The following is a 22,105-nucleotide window of genomic DNA, read 5'->3' on the forward strand; positions in this document are numbered from 1 at the left end:
CTGCCACACGGACACCCAAAGCCGTGAGGAGCCCCAGGACCAGCGCTAACCTGACAAATCGGAACAACCCACTAGGCACACTGGGATAATCCTCCATGTCCAGGGTGTCGAGACTCAGCTGAGGGAAGCCGGGCTGCCTGCTTTATTTAGTTGGATTTTCCATCACAGGGGATGTTGCTCCTACCTTGGATCTAGGGTTAAGGTGACAGACCGCTCGGAAGGGAAATGGCGGCTCTAGGGTTAAGGTGACAGACCGCTCGGAAGGGAAATGGCGGCTCTAGGGTTAAGGTGACAGACCGCTCGGACGGGAAATGGCGGCTCTAGGGTTAAGGTGACAGACCGCTCGGAAGGGAAATGGCGGCTCTAGGGTTAAGGTGACAGACCGCTCGGAAGGGAAATGGCGGCTCTAGGGTTAAGGTGACAGACCGCTCGGAAGGGAAATGGCGGCTCTAGGGTTAAGGTGACAGACCGCTCGGATGGGAAATGGCGGCTCTAGGGTTAAGGTGACAGACCGCTCGGAAGGGAAATGGCGGCTCTAGGGTTAAGGTGACAGACCGCTCGGACGGGAAATGGCGGCTCTAGGGTTAAGGTGACAGACCGCTCGGAAGGGAAATGGCGGCTCTAGGGTTAAGGTGACAGACCGCTCGGAAGGGAAATGGCGGCTCTAGGGTTAAGGTGACAGACCGCTCGGATGGGAAATGGCGGCTCTAGGGTTAAGGTGACAGACCGCTCGGAAGGGAAATGGCGGCTCTAGGGTTAAGGTGACAGCCCGCTCGGACGGGAAATGGCGGCTCTAGGGTTAAGGTGACAGACCGCTCGGAAGGGAAATGGCGGCTCTAGGGTTAAGGTGACAGACCGCTCGGAAGGGAAATGGCGGCTCTAGGGTTAAGGTGACAGACCGCTCGGATGGGAAATGGCGGCTCTAGGGTTAAGGTGACAGACCGCTCGGATGGGAAATGGCGGCTCTAGGGTTAAGGTGACAGACCGCTCGGAAGGGAAATGGCGGCTCTAGGGTTAAGGTGACAGACCGCTCGGAAGGGAAATGGCGGCTCTAGGGTTAAGGTGACAGACCGCTCGGAAGGGAAATGGCGGCTCTAGGGTTAAGGTGACAGACCGCTCGGAAGGGAAATGGCGGCTCTAGGGTTAAGGTGACAGACCGCTCGGAAGGGAAATGGCGGCTCTAGGGTTAAGGTGACAGACCGCTCGGATGGGAAATGGCGGCTCTAGGGTTAAGGTGACAGACCGCTCGGAAGGGAAATGGCGGCTCTAGGGTTAAGGTGACAGACCGCTCGGAAGGGAAATGGCGGCTCTAGGGTTAAGGTGACAGACCGCTCGGAAGGGAAATGGCGGCTCTAGGGTGAAGGTGACAGACCGCTCGGATGGGAAATGGCGGCTCTAGGGTGAAGGTGACAGACCGCTCGGATGGGAAATGGCGGCTCTAGGGTTAAGGTGACAGACCGCTCGGAAGGGAAATGGCGGCTCTAGGGTTAAGGTGACAGACCGCTCGGAAGGGAAATGGCGGCTCTAGGGTTAAGGTGACAGACCGCTCGGATGGGAAATGGCGGCTCTAGGGTTAAGGTGACAGACCGCTCGGAAGGGAAATGAACCCTGACTTTGACTCCTAGTGCCGCTAGCCAATCCCACAAGGCAGAAGTCACCACGAGGCAGTTTCTAGGCCGGGGCGGCACAAACCGTGCCTGTGACAGGGAGGTGTGGGGGAAAAGAATAGCACAGGAAGCGCTTTCTGCTCAAAAGCAGAAGCTAGAATAGACCCAAGTAGTGAGGCGGAAAACAACATGAGAATTTAATGCATGAGTGAGTCTGGATAGTGGTTAAGTACAGAATCTCTCTATCTTGTCTCTATAAATCTAGTGTAAATCCGATGCTAAGGCTCGCTGTTATAACGCTCCTCTCCAGATAAGGCGACTAGCTCGGCTGAAGCTGTATTATTGACTCCTCCCTTCCCCCTGGTCAAGCACCCCCGCCTGGGCCTGGCGACCCCCGGGTACCAGGCCGTGGGGCACGTTCAGTTAATCAGACTCGCAGCCTTTGGTAGCTAAAAAAAGGGCTTAAAAACAGATCCTCGAGGCTGTTCACTGTCCTGTTGCTGCAGGAGCATCAGGCTGCCCAGTGGGCAGTCCTGCCGGGGGGGGGGGCGCCTTTAAATGGCCGCCGGAGCACCATGAGGCACGCTCCAGGCAGTGCTGAGGGCTGGTGGGGGGGTGGTGCCGCTCTCCGGGCGGTGCTGAGGGCTGGCTACCCCGCCCCTCCCCGGAGCACAGAGCCAGCCCTCCCCTTCCTTGCCCGGGGCCTGGCGCGGCTGTGGGCTCCCGTGCCAGCAGGAGGCTGTCGGGGAGCAGAAGCAAAGCACAGCGCTCCAGCGGGCCAAGGCGTGGCTGTGCCCTGCCCTCCCCGATGCGAGTTCCTTACCTGGCCTACATCAGACACAAGGAGGGCAACGGTCTGCGACCAGCCAGAGGGGCAAGTCTTTGCCTGTGTTTTTTCACGTCCATCACTGTCTCGGGTTCAGTTCTGGCTTTCTTAGGAGTGCTCCAGAGAGTCCCTTCAGTCCAGACCCCAGAGCGCTCGGGCGGAACTAGCTGGTCCTCGGGGCGGCCCCCCCTCCAAAGGGCCTGCAGCCACTGGGAGTTCCCCTGAGATCTTCTGACATAGGTGGGCTTCACAGAGGCCATTCCACTGGGTGCCCGCCGAGGGAAGCCCGTCCCAGGAGGGGCGCGAGGGTGAGAGGCGGGGAGGAAAGCAGCCAAGAAGCTGGTTAGGCAAAGCCTCTTAGGTGTTAGATAGGGGAGGTCACACCTGAAAGAAAAGCCAAGAGGTCACACGAGGGGGACGCCACGCTGGTTAGAACGGTCACACGAGTGAGGGGCGTGGCGGGAGATCGCCAGCGCCCTCCCCAGCACACACACAGGAGCCTTGGCTCTGGGGTGCTGGGTCGCAAGGGAAGGTTCACACGGGGGATTAGGGAGCTGTTAAGACTAGCTGACAAGAGCAGCCACGTCCAGGAGCTTTGCTCAAGCCATAGCCCAGCGTTAGAGGTGCTAAATCCCAGCCTTACCTGAAGATTGTCAGTATTGTGAGAAGACTGGGCCATTCAGAGCAACGCCAGCTACTAAACCAGGGTGGGGAACCTATGGCCTGTGGGCCAGATCTAGTCCCTGGCTTACCTTGAGCCAGCCTGCAACGAGACTCAGGGCTTCCCGCCGCAGCAGGGCAAGCGGGCGCTCGCGCTCCAGCCCTGCGACAAGTCTCCGAGCTTCGTCCCCTTGCCCCACTGCTGGGGGAAGCCCTGAGCCTAAGCACCCCTCTATGGTAGCAGGTTTAAAACAAACCAAAGGAAGTGTTTCTTCATGCAGCACACCGTCAACCTGTGGAACTCCTTGCCAGAGGATGTTATGAAGACTAGGACTTTAACAGGGCTCTAAAAAGAGCTAGATAGATTCAGGGAGGTTAGGTCCATCAATGGCTATTAGCCAGGATGGGCAGGAATGGTGTCCCCAGCCTCTGTTTGTCAGAATCTGGGAATGGGTGGCAGGGGTGGGGTCGCTTGATGATTCTGTTCATTCCCTCCGGGGCATTGGCCACTGTCGGCAGACAGGACACTGGGCTGGATGGACCTTTGGTCTGACCCAGTCTGGCCGTTCTTAAGGGCTGAAACACAAGGCGAGCCCCGGTGCCCTGAGCTGCATGCGCGTGGGGCCCAGGTCTCAGAGGGGTTTTGTTTGGTTTCTTGTTTTTTGGTTGGGTTTTGTTTTGGGGGTTGTTGGTTTTGGGGGGATTTTTTGCTTCTCACTTGTGTGCGGCCCCCGACTCATTTTTCTCTGGGTCAGCGGCCCCCAGCTGAAAAAGATTCTCCCCATCCCCCAACTAAACATTCCCAGCTGAGAACGGGCTGTTTCTGGGTACGTGGGAGGATGCGAGTGATTTCTTCAGATACATGCAGGGCTCTGGTCTTTGCCGCCTGTGCAGGGCAATGGGTTGCACCTCCAGGCTGGGATGGAGAGGGGGGAGTTGGTTCGAGATGAGCAGATTTAGCGATACCGGGAACCAGCTGGGATCAGGCATGTTCCTCTTCAGCAGGGGTGGAAACCTTCGGTACCAGGTCTGATATCCTGGGACTGATATTTCTCTCCAGGGCCAAAGGCAGCCCCTGTGCGCGGCTTCTCTCTCCTGGGCCAAAGGCTGCAGTTCTGTGCAGCTGGGGAGCTTTTCCACACTTAGGGGGAATTTCTCCTCCCCGAAAGCTCTGCCATGCAAGTCCTCGCAGCTCTGGGGTAGTGGGGGGCGGCTGGGACCCAAGTCTTGCAGGACTGGCTGAACGAGGGGGAGGGCTTCATTTGAGCCAAGCGAGAGACTCATCTTCGGGAGGGATAAGAAGCCAGCGACGGGGATTTCACTCTGGTACCTTGGGCATTGGGGAAGGCACTCCTCAGTTTCTCCATGATGTCCTCCAGACACAGGCTGACGTCCCGTGCCCTCGTCTCCACCTCATCTGGTGGGGAGAAGGCAGAGCTGCGGTGAGTGGCCTTTTTCAGAGATTCACTGCCTATAGCTCCCAGGTAGGCTAGCTCCACCTGGCAGGACCCGGGTGGGGACTGGCAACACGACAGATGCCCTCACGCGGCAGAGGCCTGGAGAGCCTTAGGGAAGTGAAGCCAAAGAGGTGAGAGGCTAGTGACACAGGGAGACCGAGTGCTCTGGACACTCCAGGTCCCTGCACTGCACAGCAGAAGAACGGGCCTCTCTCGTAGCACCACGACCACCGCCCCGGACGCATCACAGCGAAGGGGGAGGAGGATCCAGGCAGTGGCTGGAACACACGAGAATTAAGGTCCAGCTCCAGACCCTCACCTGCAGCTTCAGTTTCAGGGGTGGGGTGCTCCTTCTCCCGGGGCTGACTTCCCTCCGAGGGATGGGGCGAGGAAGCCAAGGAAGAGGCTGCAGAGCCACTGGCGTCCAAATCGGTAGGCGGCTGGCAGGAGACAGGAGACCTCCTAAAAACGTTTTCTGCTTCTCCTTTGTTTCACCTTCCTCAACCTGGGCCTGCAACCCTCCACGCCTCCATTGCCAGCCCTGCCACCCACGTATTACAGCTCCTCTCCCATCCAGCCAAAGGCTCCGCCCCAGCTCTCCCTCCCGTCCCTGGGAGGTACCTGCAGGAGCAGCTCTCTCAGGCGGTGCAGCTGGGACTCCAGCTGCTTGTTATGATCCTCCAGGATCTGCATTCGGGTCTCCAGGCGGCTCTTGTGTTGCCGAAGGATCCTGGCCTCAGCCAGGAGCTCCTCGTTGTGCGGGTCTGGGGGCCCATCCGGAGACCCCTCTGCCGCCGCGGGGGACTCCACTGCCTCGTCGTGCTGCCACTTCAGACGCCGCAGCTCTCCCTGGAGGATCCTGCAAAAGGGACAGTCCGGGTCTAAGCAGCGACACGACCAGCTCTGGAGACAAGGCTGGACTCCCTGACCCGGCCCCACCAGCAGCTGTGGGCTTGGGATGGGTAAAGGCCCCCAAGAAAGCCCCCCTGGGCTGTGTAAGGGCTCAGGAACCAGCGTTCCCCGAGTTCTCTGCCTGCCCCCAAGTCGATACCTTCCCCCTCCCAAGCCCCCGCTCCCGAAACACGTCAGCTACGAACGAAACTTCTGGGAGACAAACATCTCAGCTCTGGGGAAACAGCCTCCTCCTGCAGCTGGCTCCTTGGTGCTCGGGCCGTTGGCATGGGGATACATCAAAGACACGGGAGACGGAAGAGACCTACCCAGGCTTGTTCAGCTAGTACCTAGCTCAGGGCCAACCTGCTCCCTGCAGCACGTTTTCCAGTCTTGCTTCAGACGTCCCAGACAACAGGGCTCCTGCCACATCCATCTTCCCCGCTCCCAAGTGCTACGGCGCCTACATGCCGGCTCCACCCCCCCACCACTGACTAGCGCTGCGCTGCAGAACGTCCCCTCCTGACGCCGGTGGGTAGTTCTCACGGCTCAGCCAAGCGAACTGTTGGGCTCTTTTCATCCCTCCCTCCCTCTCCTGGGCACCCCCAGCCCTGCAATCCAGCATTTCGCTGGCTCCTTTCCCCTCACTCTCTGGCCATGGCTTCTGGCCGCACGCGTACCGGTTCTCATCCTCCAGGTGGGCCAGGATCCGCTCCAGCTCCCCCTTATCCTCCGTGTTGAGGCTGTCGCCGACCTTCGGGCTGCACCCCAGCTCTCGGTCGGTGATCGGGCTGGAGTGACGCAGCAGGTACTGATCCTCGTCCCTGTCACAAGGTGCCAGGAGGTGGTCAGGGAGGGAGCTCTCAGCGGGGGGAGTGCACGGGGAAAGAACGGCGGCAGGGATGGGGGTTTGTACAGGAGAGGCGGGTTCTGTGCTGCTTAGCGCCGGGGAATCCCGAGTTCTATTCCTGGGTGCAGAGGGGGGACTGTGCACCACAGATAGGGTAGGACAGATAAAGGAGAAGGAGCTGCTCCCATGCCCCACCCACCAAGCCGGCTTCAATGTAAGCATTGCAGAGAAATACGTCAACTCACAGGCTGTCGTCTGGGGACAAGCTGTCATTAAACAAGGAACAGTTCTGGTTTTCCATCTCTGCGAGCCTGGGGAAACAAAACAGTCAACCTGTGGAACTCCTTGCCAGAGGATGTTGTGAAGACCAGGACTTTAACAGCAATCAAAAAAGAACTAGATAAATGCCTGGAGGTTAGGCCCATCAATGGCTATTAGCCAGGATGGGTAGGCATGGTGTCCCTCGCCCCTGTTTGTCAGATCACTTGATGGTTCTGGAAGACAGGATACTGGGCTAGATAGACCTTTGGTCTGACCCTTTATGACCATTCTTATGTGTTCACTTGTGCCCATGTGTCTATTTGTTCCACATGCCGCAGTTCCTGACGTCTCCAGCAGGCAACTGGACTAGATGTCTTCCCAGCTGTTCTGTCCCCAGTGTGCCTGCCACTTGGTTCTAAACATTTTTGTGCTTCTTAGGAAAAACCCCCCGTAAACATGGACAGATCATCTGGAGAGCCCCCTCCGTGAGGCCAGCCGGGGCTCCTCACAACCGAGCTGCTGTTTCACGTAGCACATGGATCCTACATGGAACAGGCGACAGCGTTAGAAGAGACCCAAGGCCCCTGTGTGACCTAAGCCCGTTAGCCCAGCTCCACACAGGTGTTCATGCCTCTACATCACTGCTTGAAATGGAAGTTGAAACCTAACTATCTGGGTGGGCCTGGACCCTCATCTCTGTGCCTCAGTTTCCCATCTGTGCAATGGGGACAACAGCAGTGCCCTGTCTCTCAGGGGGGTTGCACAGAGCAACACTTTATGGGTTGGGAGACTACAGCGGGGGAGGGGGCATGAAGTCCGATGGGGCGACCTGAAGCAGGGTGCTGGGAACATAAACTCCAAGTGGGCTGGTGAGGGGCTGACTGGCTTCAAGAGGGGTTGGGCTTGTCTTTTAGGGGAAGCCTGGCAGCTTACGAGGCCTCTTCTGTAATTACACAATTCACAAATGAAAATGTGTGTCTACTGGACCTGTATGAACCACTCTGGGCAGCCCACTCCAAAAGGGGTCCCTGCAGCTGCGTCACTCCCCTGCTTCCCCTCCCAGGATAAGGGCTCCATGGTTTGGAGCAGGACTGAGCCAGTTTTAGCCACAATCTCTGCCTGCAAAGTGACTCACGGGAATTCCCAGCAGAGGGGTGGGTGGATTACTGGGGTTACTCCCACCCTGCAAACTGCAGAGTGAAGGGTGCACACAAGGCAGACAAGAGGGTCTCACGGACTGGCCCTGGTTGAAGCGACAGAGTAACTGTTCCACCTCTCCCTCGCTCTGGCACGTGGTACCTGCTGGCGAAGTGTTCGATCCGGGAGTGGGTATCGGCGTGTGGTAACATCGGGGAGGAAGCTGGTCTGGAAGAGACATGCACAGGTCAGTGAGGTTCTGTGCTTCCTTACGCCAGCCCCTGGCTAGGAGATGCTGCCCCAGCCCCATTTGGGTCTAGAAAACCCAGGGGCAATCCGGAGAAGCATCACTCCCAGGAGGTTCAACTGGAAGATGGAAGCATCCAAACCTCCCAAGGCCCAGACACCAATCCAACCGCTGATCCCTGCAGTTGGATCATTTCCTTTGAATGTCCAGCTCTTCCCCCGCAACTGGTCATCCCCTCTATCTGCATGTCAGAGCCGAGGGGGCGCGTCAGGCAGGGCCTGTTGGTGCGCTGGTAGCACTCACGTCTCCGTGAAGTCGGCCTCCAGCACAGACTGGACGGGCAGGTAGCCTCTCTGCGGATGCTTGGTGAAGTACTGCTTAGACCGGAACTTGTTTTTGAGGGTGGTAGCAAAGTCCCTCATGTTCTCGCTGGATGTGGTCTGCAGAGAAACAGACGACAAGTGGCATAGCGCCCCATGGTCTCCAAGGTGATATGATGGCAGGACTAGAACATAGTTATGGTGTATGGTATGCAGTGTAAGTCAAGGGAAACGTTATGAGTTGCTAACTGTGAGTATCCTGGTTATATTCATGAATCGTTTTTGTATCTGAATATAAATATGTCCCTGTATTTCACATGTAGCTACACCTAGGCAACGCCGGCTGGGCAAGATGCTTTCAGCCTAGATAACTGGCTGGGCAGGACCTATTCACGGTGACGGACCATTAGCAAACACAATAAGCTTTAGGAGTTCATCTCCCACCTAGCAAGCCTCCCTGAGAATGCTCCCGACAGCCTGTAAGTAACGGCTGTTAGGACCCGACATGGGCAGGTCACATGATGCTGAATTCCATCTTGGCAGGTCAGCATTTTCCCAGGCTGGGAACCAAGTTTTAAAACTGAAGTATTCCTGCCATGTACTAACGCCACACAAGGCAGGGAGCGACATCGTCTGAGGCTCTTCCCTCCCCACACCAGATGATGGCTGGAAACACGTGAGGAACAAAGACCAAACGGGGTGAGGGAGAATTGTTGGACGCAGGCTAAAGGGATTTCTAGCCTGTCTATTAACACCTGGGGACTCCAAGCTCCAAAGCAAGTGCAGCTTGACTCAGCCGCCTGCTTGCATCACTTCTCAGGGTGCGAATCTGCAAATTCATCTCCAAACTATTTAGTGTATTAAACAAAAACACAACCGACGCTTGTTTGCTAGGTAATCCGATCTCCCTGCTATCACTTATAATCACTGGGGGGAAAATCTCTCTTTTGTAGTTAATAAACTTGGTTTTGTTTGACTCTACCCCAACAAGCTTTGACTGGAATGCTGGGGAAGACCTGGGCTTGGACAAGCGCGCATGGCCCTCTTCACATTGAGGGAAAGCGGACTGGGTATTAAACCCACACACTGGCCAGATGCAGCCAGGGCAGGGCAGCACTGCTCGGGGGCTGGGAAGCTGGTGGCTAGGCGAGTCCCTACCTGTGTGAGTGCTGGTAAAAGCGCAGGCTTTGCAGCTTGTCTCAGTAGTGCAGGGTGAGAGGGCGCTCAGGCTGGTGGGTCAGAGGGCCCCAGGGTACCCCGGTTCCAGGCAGCGCCCACGGTGGAACATGTCACAAAAGAACTAAGACTCTAGAGAGCAAGGGGCGGGGCATCCAGAGGAAAGAAATCCCTCGAGCCAAGCCTCAAAACAGGGCAGAAGGGAGAGTCCCCAGGGCACAGGCCATGTGTGCATGCAATGAGCAGGCAAGGGCATGTGCCAAGAGCTGCACACGGAATAAGAGGCGTGTCACCCACACAGCGCTAGGGCGTGCCAACGGGCCCAGCATCGGGGCCTGTGTCCTCATTCAGCACCAATGGGCTGGAGCGGCAGACGCTGCAAAACCCAATTGAGTAGGCAGCTTGCATCAGGCAGGGGCACAGCTGAACGACGCCTCAGAGAATCCCCCTCTGGCGGTGCACGAGGCTACCCGCAGCGGGTGGGGTTACAGCACGACAGGGAGAGCTCCCTGCCACGCCCTAGGCTGGCTGACCTAGCTCCCCCGCTCCTTACCGGGGTGTAGTACTCCATGATCGGGTAGTGCAGCTTGTTCCCTTTGCTGGCCCGGCCCGTCAGGAAGCAGGTCTGACAGATATCCACGTTGAACTGCTTCAGGCTGCGGTACCTGGGCAGATGAAGTGGGTCAGGGAGACAGCACCAGTCCGCGAGGCACGGTTGCCAAGCCGCTCCCTTCTCCCGCCCTCAGGGCCTCTCAGCGGTGGACCAGCCTGGGGTTGCTCGTCATAGGTCATGGCAGCTCATTTTTCTCAGACATCACTGGATCTAAAGCCTGGCTCAGAGGCACTGACCCGTTCACCATCCCCAGAAGCCAGCTGGCTCCGTCCCTCTGTCCACTTCATATTTGTGGCAGGACCATGCCTCAAATTACTGAGACATGGAGGTCATAGGTCAAATCTAAAACCTACTGCAAGTCTAGGGCAGCCCCCCGCCCCACTTCCCGGCCTGCCAGCCTGCTCTTGCACTGCCCCCGTGGGCAGAGGCCGGACAGTCACATTTCCAGAATGGCTACAGCCTAGACCACCTCTATCCACCACCAAGCCTAGCCTGGGCAGCGCAGGCTTCCCTCAGACCTGCTGATGGGTCTCTGCCCTCCTGGCAAAAGAAAGCAGCTCGACCTCTCTGCTGAGGTAGCCAGCCGGGGGCTCATTAGTAGCCATGCTGGCTGCTTCCTGTTGGCCTCTGTCCAGGGATGTATCTATCATCATTTCACAGAGGCCATGGATGCTCAACAGCTGGGCCAGCTTTCAGCCAGCCCCCCAGAGCCAGGTCGCAGCACACCGCCTCCAGGAGACAGGGCTGTGGTCCCCTCGCAGGCAGAGTCCCCACCCGCCCCCGAGCTCCACAGAGCCTGGGGGATGAAGTCTCTGCCAGGAGCATTTTCGACTGGCACTCGGGGGAAGATGCAGCCCGGCGGTGCCCCACCGCCCCAGGCTCCTGCAGAGCTCCCCTGCTCCTCAGCCAGCTGCGCCCTGGTTGCTCTCCGTACCTGAAGCCTTTGATGGGACACTGTCTGCAGACAGAGCACTTGGTCTGGTGCTTCACTTGCTCAGCAATCGTCACTCTGTGCAGCACAGCCAGCCACACCATGGACTGTGGCTCCAGGTTGACCCATTCCAGGAACTGGATCCCCTCGATCGCAGGCTTCCCGTTGCTCTAGCGGAGAGGAGAGACAGGCACCGATCGCGAGGGGAGATCTCTGCTGGCCTGCCCCCGGGGCAGCTCCTGCTCCGTGCCCCCAGCCCTGCCAGCACCAGAGCCACTCCAGAGAAGTCGTGTACGTTGCAGCAGGCTCTCTCCCAGAGCGGCCCCGGCCCCCGTGCCCACTGGACAGACCCCTCGGCGAGGAGAGGAGGACCCATCGCTGCGGAGGCCACTTACGAAGCGGAAGCAGCTGCGGACGCTGGGCTCCACGTTGCTGCCCCCAAACGCCGCCACCTCCCCCAGCTGGCGCGGAACCTGGATGGCCTCGTGCAGCAGGATGCTGAGGTGCCGCTGGTCGCACAGGCCGCCGGGATTCGCCACCTGGCCAAAGAGATCTGCCGGGAGAAGGCCCAGCACCATGGCAACCAAGGATGAGAGACCCCACCCCACACACGCTCCCCTTGCTGCCATGCAGGTGCGAGCCCCTCCCCCTCCATGACCAGGGACACAGCTTTAATTGGGCCAGAGGAAGGGCAGCGAGAGGGTGGGGATGAAGAGGTTTGGCCCTTTCACCCCGCTGGGCCACAGCTGCCCCTGGGGGAGTGTCTACGCCTGCCCGGCAGCAGAACAGTCCCAGCCGACTGCGTTAGGAGCGGAGGGATTCAGAGAACGAGGGGGAGTCGTGATGCAGATCCGCCGTGCCAGGAGGCTCCCCTCAGGCAGCCCAGAAACTTTACAAAGCCCGAAACCTCCCACTCCTGCTTTGACTAATGGTTCCCGGGAGGCGACTCACACTGGAACTTCTCCTTCACCTCCGTGCCGCACAGGCAGGCAATGCCGGTCTTGAAGGACAGCGCCCGCATCTTCCCGCTGCGACCGCTGAAAAACAGAGAGGCGGGACGCTGAGCCCCTCTCTTCTGGGACGGTCGTTTCCTTAACAGAGCCAGGCAGCGCCTGCTGGGAGGTCAACAGCGCCAGCTTCCTCGCCACAGGGCCCTGCCTCGCCCAGCTGAGCCACCGCCCATGGCTGTGGGAGCTGCCTTCCAGCACCGGCCCGGCAGTGCCCACACGAGCTTCGGGGGGCTCAGGCAGCGCGCCAGACTCCAGCCGGGCCAGCTTTGCGGCTCTGCAATGAGTCAAGAAAGCCGAGAGCAGGTACCTATCGAAAACGTTGAGCAGCCAGTTGAGACTCATGTCCACGCAGAGCGGCACGTTGACCAGAATGCCCCTCTCCTCCTCCAGCCGCTCATAGAGGGCAGTCAGGCAGTGGATCACCTCCACCACGTCCATCACACGCTCCATGGGCTGCAGCTCGTGCTCATTAAAGATTTCCAAGGCTGTGGCCAGAGTCACCAGGTCCACTGGGCAGGCCAGAGGCAGAGACCAGGGAAAGGAAACATTCCAGATCAGAGAGGAGGGGGAAAGTGAAGGCATCAGTCCCAAACACACATCATGCGAGAGCCAGCATCTAGTTCAGGGCTACTCAACTTTGGAAGCCCTGCAAGCCACAATGGTACTCACGGCACATGCCGAGGGCCGCAACTTAAGTGTGGCTGCAGATCCATGCAAATCTATATGCAAATGTATGTAAATAGCTTCCTTCACACTGACGGGCATGGATACAAAGATTAAGGCAAGACTGCACAACACACAGGACCCATTTAAGTCAGTTCTGCTGATATTAATAAAATGCAACATTTCCCCGATGTCCACCCGTCTGACAGCACTTTTACTGAGCAATGACAGTCCGGGAATTGAACTACTGAAACGCAGAGCAAGACGACCATGATATTGATGACTTTTGTGTTTTGGCACCTGCGGCCTCATGTTGACCCCATGTAAACCCAAACCGCACCATGGGCCGCAAACAAATAGGCCGGAGGCCACATGCAGCCCACAATCCGTGTGTTGAGTAGCCCTGATCTAGTTAATCTTAGGTAACCACTAAGATCCCAGCCATGGAAAGATTACAGGGAAATTGTGTCTCACGGTTTTCTATGTGTTTACTCTGGGCATTGGAGAGCCCCATTTTGTGTAGTGCTGTGTGGTGTCCCAACACGCTAGCCACTAGCCACATGTGGCTATGTGGCCAATTGAGTGTGGCTAGCTGGCTTGAACAACGTGGCTATTTGGCCAGTTGAGTGTGGCTAGTTCATTTCAGCAGTAGCCTCTGTAGTGGCTACTGCTTCAGAACTGGTTGGACACCACCTGGGTAGCGGCTTGCTGCCCACTGACTCAGTTTCCCCAATTTGCGTGGGCCTTCCACAGCCACACTGGAGAGAAAAAGATGTGAAATCCGGGGGAAATGGGACTGAAAAGCCACAAGCATCCCCGAGGCTGTGAGAGGAGGGTAGGACCTGACCCCACCTATGAACATAATTGTCAAAATGGATCAAAGAGGGTTGACAGTATCACTGAGCCACCCCAATCAGTTGCTCCATGCCAGCCACTGAACAGCTCCCCTGTGCAGCAAGGGCCAGGACGGCACTCGGTACTCACACCGCAGAGCTTTCTGGACACGGCGCAGCTTCATGGCCGTCCGATAGGCCGAGAATTTGATGTTGTTCAAATCGGCTGCAAAACGACACGAGAGAAGTGAACGTCGCCGCGGGCTGTGCCTCTCTGCGCTCAGCGGCCGGGTGGAGCACTCACCCGTCACAGAATTGCAGGGAAAGCGTCCCTTGAACTGCACAGAACCTGAGCCAAAGGACGCTGTGCCAGCTCCCACACGCAAGAGGATCCACGCGCCCTCAGGGACAGACGGGGAGGAGGATCGTGTGTGACTGAAGGCAGCACAGATCACGCCAGGCCTCCACAGGGTCTCTGGGACCCTGGTATCGAGGGGAGCCGAGCACAGGGAGCTCTCAGGGTGCCGGGGGGAGATTGCGAATGTACCCGGGGGAGGTACCTAGAGCTGCTCTTACCCAGTGTTTGGTATAACTCTGTCATCTTGGGGTGGTCCCAGCAGGTTGTCTGAGCCTGGTGGCTGAAGGAAGAAGGTAAGTCACTAAACCTGGAAATGCACTGGCAGACACGTGAGCGGGCTGATGGGTCTCCAAAGTACATGCCGTATTCCCGCATGGGCGCTCTCTCCAGCCCCAAACCAGGCCACAGATATCTGTAGGCTTCTGCCCATCATCTGACGGCCCTGCATCTCCACCTCAGCACAGTGGTGCAGAGACAGCCCACATGCTCTTCTTATTGGGGGCAGGGGACTGGTACCAATATCCAGGGGATTCCCAGTGCGCACAGGCAGGGGTGCATTCTGGAGGCTAGAGGTCCTTTCCTGTCTGGTAATTTCACCTCCAGCCCCACCTCTTCTGGGCTGACTTTGTGGGTTCATCCTCCTCCAGCATTCACCCCTTACTTACCAGCTAAGAGACACTAGGGGGTGCCCTACAGCAGCACTTGCCAAACTACCTCCTTTTGCACATTCCCTAGTCTGCAAAGATCCCTTCTGCAAAGCCTGCTGGGCGTTCTCAAGGGAACGCATCTCCTGCCCCAGTCACAGCTGAGCGTGGGACTCAGCGAGGTTCCTACTTGCCCCAGAGACTGAGGAGTTTGCACTGTGCCTACAGATCTGCCCGCAGGGGAAAAGAGGCCACGTGGGCTGTGTCCGCTGAGATGGGAAGGCGGTGAGCTCACCGCACACGCTCCTGGAACGGACAGGATTTGTGTTTTACCGCATCAAGGCCACGCAGGCCTTACTGGAGAGGAGTGGCGAGTCCCACGGGGAATGGAAGACAGGCCGCGAGCCTGGGACAGCGTGACCGAGAGATCAGCCACTCTGCCGGCCTCCGAGCGCACACTCACTTGATGTAGTACGGCACTTTGTTGGGTGAAATCGCTCGTTCCCAAGGAACCTGGACGGAGGCTGCAAGGAGAGAGACACACACAGAGGCTAAAGCCATGCCAGACAAACCCCTCTCGGCGGAGCGATCGCAGCTTGCCAAGGGATGTGCTTGGGGAGCAGAGGCAAGGGGGGACCAGGGACACCTGCCCTGTCAGCACAGAAATGGAGTAACCTGGTGGGTCCTCAGCCTCATCCTGCTCCTCACAGTTGGCCCCAGACAGGACCCCGTCACTGGGATTCTGCAGTGGCCTCAAACTGTGGTCCCTGGTCAGTGAAATTTTGCCTTAGGGTCCATCCTTGAGACCCCAAGGTGGGTGGGTTTGAGGGGTCAGTGGGTGTGTGGGTCCCCAATAAATCCACTGGGCTCCCCAATAAATCCACCTGCTGCCCCTGCTGCCATTAGAGAGTCCTTCTGGTCAGGGGCCAGAGGCCTGTTTTTCTGAAGCGGAAGGACCAGGGTGGCGAGGAGCCAGGCCACGACTGCTTTGGCTGCCTGCAGCACCAGGTTCTTTGCCCGGGGAAGGGGAACCCTTTCAGTACCACTCCCAGCTCCTTTCAGTGCCGGTGATTTCTGAGCACCCCGGTCACGGCGTCTCTCTCAGGGCTGGGAACCTTTTCTGGGCTGGGGGGCCGGCAACCCCCAGAAAAATCAGTCAGAGCCCCGCACACAAGTGAGAAGCAAAAGCCAAAACCAAACAACCCTCCCTCGCTAACATAGCCCCCGACTGAGGGGGAGAAAGACCCTCCCCACATACTAGAGCCTAGGGGGGCCAGGCTCGTAGATTCTGTGTGCTCCAGGAGTCGCTGCTGGGTTCCTCATGCTGCCCACCCGGCCTCCTGACGGAGCCAGCCCAACGGTGAGGGACTGGCATCCCGCCTCACAGCGGAAAACAGGCACATTCTCTCCGCCCCTGTGGCCTTTTTGTGGCCGTCGGTCGCCTGGCCCCGGGAGTCTCAGTCTGGCACAAACCCAAGAGTCCCCGGGGAGCGAGTTTTGGCTCATGTCATCCCGTCCGTGTTACTGCACGGGGCACCGCTCTACCCACTGGTGCATGTGGCCAGCAAGCACGGACCATGGTACCCTGGGGAGCTGCCTCCTGCATTAGGGCTCATCTCCAGAGAAGGTTGAGCTACAGGGAACAAAGGCCACTACTTCCAAATGTGAGCGTTCATGCAGGTCACTGCTGCCCAGTGATTTCACCCAGCAGTGGATCTGATGTATTCCACCCCGCCCCGGTGTCCTGTACCCTCCAGGTGTCATTGTAACCACCACCTGGATTCAAATCCCGGAGGATCCCCCACTACCACAACCGGACAGATTTGAACCTAGGGCCTCTGGAGCTTAGTGGGGGAGTCTCTAGCACTTGAGCTAAAAGCCAGCTTGCTCTCAGGGCCGGCTGTAGAGCTCCCTTGTTCCTATCGCTCCCTGTGCGTGGTCTGAGTGCCGCTGCGTGGATCGCGAATCACACTAGGCGTGTGGGTTACATCACGGCGTTCTCATCTTGGGTAATGCCACGTAGTAACTGCCACACGACCGGGCCTCCTCTTAGCTGGTTATTGGGTTGCCTGGCAGAGGGAGGCTGGGGCGGGAGGGATCTTGTGTGGCCAAGGCAGTAGGAAAGGCAGGCAGGTGTCAGCCCGTACAAAGCAGCAGGCACAGAGCTGGGCTTCTCCCGCCCGGGGGGGCTGGGACCCTGGGACGCTCGGCTCACGTACTGGAGAGGAAGTGCTGAGAACCGGGTCCAAAGTCCCGATGGGCATCCTGGAGCTGCTTCAGGCGTTCGTTAACGGCGGCCTGGGAGAAGGGGGGACGGGAACTCAGGGTCGTCCTTAGGCCCACGCAGAATATGCAGCTGCCTAGGGCACCACGACATTTGGGGCACCCCTGTGTCCCTAATTAAGCAGTGCCCTGTGCTTCGTCTGCCTAGTGCTGGCTGAGGGCAGTGCCACAATCCCCTGCCCCCTGCTCTGGTGTCCCACCCCCTCCTTCCCCCAACTCCCCGCTCTGGCAGCCAAATCCCCCAGCCCCCTGCTCCACCTACTGGCACCTGTGGCCCTAATCCCCCACCCACTGGAAGCTGCACCGCTCCCCCTTCTACCTGTTGCCCCACCAGCCTCCCTGCCTGACTCCTGCCCCCTGCAGTGTTGCTGCCCCACTCCCCTGTGGGGGATGGGGGCACAGGTGCTGGGGCTGCCGAGGCTCCAGAAGTCAGGACGGCCCCGCTGGAACTGAAAGTGAACCTCTCTGGGATCAGCTTGTGGAGCTGTCAGGTGGCATGGCCCTGCGACCCACTGCCCCGGTACCCCCCTCGCCCCACCTCCCTGGGTCTCCCCTCCCTCCCAGCCAAACCTGCCTGCCCTCTCCCTTGCCTCCCCCGGGCCAGAGCCTCACTATGGCGCCACCAGAGTCCCTAGAGCCACTGCCCCTGGGAGCCCCTGTGGCCTCTGTTCTCCAAAGCCCCACTGAACACTCACCACCCCCTGCTCAGACATGGGACCCCGGGTGCTCAGACAGCCCCTTCTCCATACTGTCCTCAGGGCACCCTGCTCCCCTCCTTTGCCCCCTGCCTACCTGCAGCTGTTTCCAGCGGGTGTTGATCTGCTCCAGAGCCCGGGAGTTCTCCATGGACAGGTGCACATCGGAGATGGCAAGCTGGTGCGCGAGGTCGTTCACTAGCTTCACACCATCCTTCATGGGGGAGAGCTCCTCTTTGAACAGCTACAGCCCGCCAGCCCAAAGAGAAGAGACTCAGGGCGGGACAGAGAGAAAAGCCCGTCACCCTATTCCTTCACCGTAATGCCCCCAGGATGCTCTGGACCAGCCTGGCCACACCCGGGGCCTCCCTGCCGAGCCCTCCCCTCCTGAGAGTGCTAGAGCCGCAGAAGGAAACCCTCAAGCCAGGGTGGAGCTGTGCACACCAGCGCTCCAGTGGAATCAGGTCCCGTGCTTGGGTTACTGAGCCGCTCCCAGCTAGCCGAGGAGCCTCTCCCGAGAGTGCCTGGCTTGAGCAGGACACAGCGAGGGGCACATGCTCCACTGGAGAAGACCTCAGGATTAACCCCCCCAGACACCCCAAATCCACCCTAGCACCCGGTGTGACGTAGTGGGGGGTACCTTGCTGGTTGCTATGCTGGGCAGTGGGCTGTGGGTGACCTCCACTGGCTGCTGTCAGCAGCACGGCCCAGCAGGGCAGGGGGTGAGTCATTATGCAAGGAGGCTTCGAACCTGTCCGACCAGTTATCTCCCAGGGAGCAGAACAATGGGAAGAAGGGGAGTGGAGCCCTGGCTGGGGGGCAGGGCTGGAAGTGAGTGAGTTAGGTTTCTGGCTGGGATCGTGGAGGAGACAACCTAGACAACGGGCTGAGATTTAGGGGCCCAGGCTCCCCCATCTGAAGGGGGGCTGAGGCATCCTAGGCCTGCTCTGTAACTGGATTACATCTGTGCTGTGCTGTATCCTGGAGAAGCAATAAACTCCCTCTGTTCTACTGGCTGGTGGAGTCTGTTCACGCCATTACGGGGGTGCAGGAGACAGGAAAAGCCCAACGCGCCGTCACACCCGGTCTCCCGCAGGGACCGACAGGCTGAGCTGTACCTTGGTGGCCTGGATGTGCTCGGGTAAGGAATCGATGAAGAGGTCGCCGATGGGCTCCCAGGCGCCTCGCACGCTCTCGGCCTGGTCCAGGGTTGCGCCAAGCTCCTCCATGGCGCCCTTGACCTCCAGCAGCTGCTCCAGCGTGCGCTCGATGTGGCGGTGCTGGTCCACGCAGCGGGCGGTGAGCTTCTCCCACAGCTCGCTGGCCACGTTGGCTTGCTTCCAGACAAACCGGCTGACGTTCTGGATCCGGTGCCGTGGAGACGCATCTACGGGCAAAGCCGCCGGGCCACAGCGAGCAGCCGGGAGAGCCCAACCGCAGCAGGGACAGCCAACCCGAGGGGGAGGTGACAAGAGGAAGGAGGGAGAGAGAAGCAGGGAGAGTTGGGAAGAGGAGGAACCCAGGACCGAGGGGAGGGAGAGAGAGAGAGAGAGAGAGAGAGAGAGAGGGCAGTTTCAGCTCACACCACAGAATCAGCGGAAGGCAGGGCCGGAAGGGACCTCCACAGGTCATCAAGTCCAGCCCCCGGCGCTGAGGCAAGGCTGAGGAGGCCTAGACCAGCCCCAACAGGGGTTTGTCCAACCTTCTTCTCAACAGCCTCCCCCGGTGGGGATTCCACAACTTCCCTGGGAAGCCCGTTCCTGAGTTTAACGGCCGCTTTTCCTAATGCACCTGTGCGATTCTTTTCTCTGCTTCCTTACATCCCCCATTGGCCGCGGTGAACCATCAGCCAGGCACTGCAGGGCTGACAAGGACCTCTCGTGGACTGCGGCCACCAGTAGCTTCAGCTGTGGTCTGTGTCCGTGCACTGGCACAGGATCCTCCGCAGAAGGAGCAAAGATGGGTCTGCTGCCTTTAAACCACAACGCCTGAAATCCTTCCCTGGGCAAACAGCCCCTCAAGGCAAAGGGAGCTTTGCCTAAGGGCCTCCTAGCTGGGCCCCTCTATGCAAGGGGCATTCTATTCCTGTTACACAGATGGAAAAGCTGGCGCAGAGAGGGGTTAAGTGATGTACCTGAGGTCAAAAGGCAGGTCAGTGGCAGAGCCAAGTGCTGATCAGCATAGAGAACTCGGTGCTCCGCAAAGGGGCCTGGTTATTGGCCATAGCAGGTCACTTCACTCCTCCTCATTGGTGGGGAAAGCACAGGAGCTCCCCCCCCCCCACACACACACACACACTAAGAGTGGATCTGGGCCCTGCCCCCTTGCCAAGGAAGGGAGCAATGGCTGGCAGCAGTTGGGGGTAGGACATGAGGAAGAGGAGAAACCCCTCAAGCCACCAAGGAAAGAGAGCGCCCTCCACCAGCTGCCAGAAGAGTACCTCTCAGGTAAGGCCGGGACTTCCCAGAAGGGGGGTGGCTCTGTTGAAGGGCTGGCACAAGAGTTCATGTCCCAGGCAAGCGGCATGCTTGTTACATCACTGGTGTACCTCACTGCATCTCTCAAGGACGCACTACGCACCACCCGCTCCCAGCATGCACTGCAACATGCCGGGCCTCAGCCCCTCCCAAAGTAGCATGACCTCGGATGGGTCTACCCTGCCCTCGGAGACGTGATGGACACACAGTCAGACACACCCAAGCCAGCTTTAGTCAAGTTGGCTTCATTGGTGGCCTACCCACAGAGTGGCAGTCCAAGGTAACACCCCGGCATTACCTAAGAATGGCCGTACTGGGTCAGACCAAAGGTCCATCTAGCCCAGTAGCCTGTCTGCTGACAGTGGCCAGCACCAGGTGCCCCAGAGGGGGTGGACCGAAGACAATGACCAAGCAATTTGTCTCCTGCTATCCTTCTCCAGCCTCTTACAGAGGCCAGGGATACCACTTCTATCCCCTGGCTAATAGCATTTTATGGACCTAACCTCCATGAAATTATCTAGCTTCTCTTTAAACTCTATTATAGTCCTAGCCTTCACTGCCTCCTCTGGCAAGGAGTTCCACAGGTTGACTACACACTGTGTGAAGAAGAACTTTCTTTTATTAGTTTTAAGCCTGCTACCCATTAACTTCATTTGGTGTCCTCTAGTTCTTCTATTATGGGAACTAATAAATAACTTTTCTTTATTCGCCCTCTCCACACCACTCATGATTTTATATACCTCTATCATATCCCCCCTCAGTCTCCTCTTTTCTAAACTGAAAAGTCCCAGTCATTTTAACCTCTCTTCATTACACTGTGCTATGCTACTGCACACTCCATTCGTCCACGTGGCACTGCAGCCCACGACGCCATACTGCACCCTGCTCTCATCTCTTCCCGTGGAGCGACAGCACGTAGGGTCCGAGAACTAGGCCCTGCTGACAGGGAGGGGGAGGAGAGCGGCCGGCCCTACGCACCTTTACTTTCAGAATTTGGTTCCTCTAATTCCTCGAACGGGTGCTGGGAAAGGAAGGCCTGCGCCGACTCCAGGACAGAGTAAATGTACGGGCCCCGTGACTTCACCTCTTCCATGAAAGCCTGCGGAGGGGAGGCACAGCAGGACAAGAAAGGCCGCGTTAGAGAGGTGAACGGCTCCCTTCCTCCACCGAGCCGGCAGTGAATTACTGACTGCAGGGCACGGCGAGCGGCGGGCTCGGCACGCGTAACTGAGACGCGAAGGAAGCGCTGCCTGCGTGGAGGGGCCATGCACAGTTTCAGCGCCCGAGGACAGCTAACGGATACACGGCCCGGGGATCCATGGACAATCCCCGCACCGGGAAGGGGAGAGAGATCGGGGGAGCTCGACGGTGTCTCAAACAGGCGGTGGCGGGCGTGTTCTGGGCTGTGGATTACGGAAGGGGAGGTGCTCTGCCCTTTGGAAGGTTTTAAACTCTCGGTCCTGCCGCGAGGGCAGGGGACTGGACTCAACGACCTCTCGCCGTCCCTCCAGTCCTGTGGTTCTAGGATTTCCCTCCATTAGGATGGGATGACACTGGCCAATCAGATTTGCTATGTCTATGTGCTATAATACCACAGGGGTTCCCACACCCTCTCCAGAGCTGTCCCATCCACAGGATGGTTCGGGGCAGCCACCCCAGGCCTCACACATTTGGGGGAGGGGGGGCTCATAGTAGCCACCCCGACTGTCATATGGGCAGGACCCATGGGATTATCTGGGGTCCAGGGTCACCCCCTCCCCCTACTCTCACCACGGTGGTGGGATCCGGAGCAGCCCAGCAGCTTGTTTCATTCTGCCCTGCCGCTGCCTCCCAGCCTCAGCAGTGGCAGGAAGCAGAGTGCCCTGGCCCTGCACTTGGGTCTCGGGGGAGGGGGAGTTACCCCAGACCCTGCATCCCCCTTGGGACAGCCCTGTCCCCGTCACCATAGATCAGTCAGACAGGTGACCCAAATTGGTCTCTGGGATCCCAGAAGGCAAGTGTCCGGCTCCCCGAGCGTGGCCGAAGAAAGGCATCGGTCCGTGCGAGAACTCGGACATTGCAGCCCGCTGGGAAGCCGATGAGAACCAACAACCAGCGACGGAGGCTCGCTGTGCTCCCCCACATCCATTTCCTCTGTCACACAGATTTACTCTCCGTGCTTCACGC

The 22,105-nt window shown here is 58.6% G+C and overlaps 1 protein-coding gene across 6 annotated transcripts in view; it reads right to left on the reverse strand.

Moving 5' to 3' along the window:
* Positions 1–1,348: 1,348 nt before the first annotated feature.
* DRP2 (dystrophin related protein 2) overlaps positions 1,349–22,105 on the reverse strand; it is a 49,351-nt gene continuing 28,594 nt past the window's right edge. For 4 of the 6 annotated variants that reach the window (XM_075896731.1, XM_025178654.2, XM_075896730.1 and 1 more), the window contains 19 exons: positions 20,918–21,038; positions 18,581–18,849; positions 17,560–17,706; positions 16,704–16,782; positions 14,948–15,008; positions 14,059–14,120; positions 13,634–13,708; positions 12,294–12,495; positions 11,928–12,013; positions 11,372–11,529; positions 10,980–11,146; positions 9,986–10,097; positions 8,240–8,376; positions 7,852–7,917; positions 6,537–6,602; positions 6,122–6,265; positions 5,172–5,409; positions 4,870–4,990; positions 1,349–4,510 (listed from right to left, as the gene is read on the reverse strand). In XM_075896731.1, coding sequence (XP_075752846.1) covers positions 4,374–4,510; positions 4,870–4,990; positions 5,172–5,409; positions 6,122–6,265; positions 6,537–6,602; positions 7,852–7,917; positions 8,240–8,376; positions 9,986–10,097; positions 10,980–11,146; positions 11,372–11,529; positions 11,928–12,013; positions 12,294–12,495; positions 13,634–13,708; positions 14,059–14,120; positions 14,948–15,008; positions 16,704–16,782; positions 17,560–17,706; positions 18,581–18,849; positions 20,918–21,038 — 2,448 coding nt within the window. In that variant the 3' untranslated portion in view covers positions 1,349–4,373. Of the gene's footprint in view, positions 4,511–4,869; positions 4,991–5,171; positions 5,410–6,121; positions 6,266–6,536; positions 6,603–7,851; positions 7,918–8,235; positions 8,377–9,985; positions 10,098–10,979; positions 11,147–11,371; positions 11,530–11,927; positions 12,014–12,293; positions 12,496–13,633; positions 13,709–14,058; positions 14,121–14,947; positions 15,009–16,703; positions 16,783–17,559; positions 17,707–18,580; positions 18,850–20,917; positions 21,039–22,105 lie in introns of those variants that run through there. The other 2 variants (XM_075896729.1, XM_075896732.1) reach the window with 2 other exon arrangements.

Source organism: Pelodiscus sinensis, chromosome 13, assembly GCF_049634645.1.
Source record: "Pelodiscus sinensis isolate JC-2024 chromosome 13, ASM4963464v1, whole genome shotgun sequence".
Taxonomy (NCBI): Eukaryota; Metazoa; Chordata; order Testudines; family Trionychidae; genus Pelodiscus; species Pelodiscus sinensis.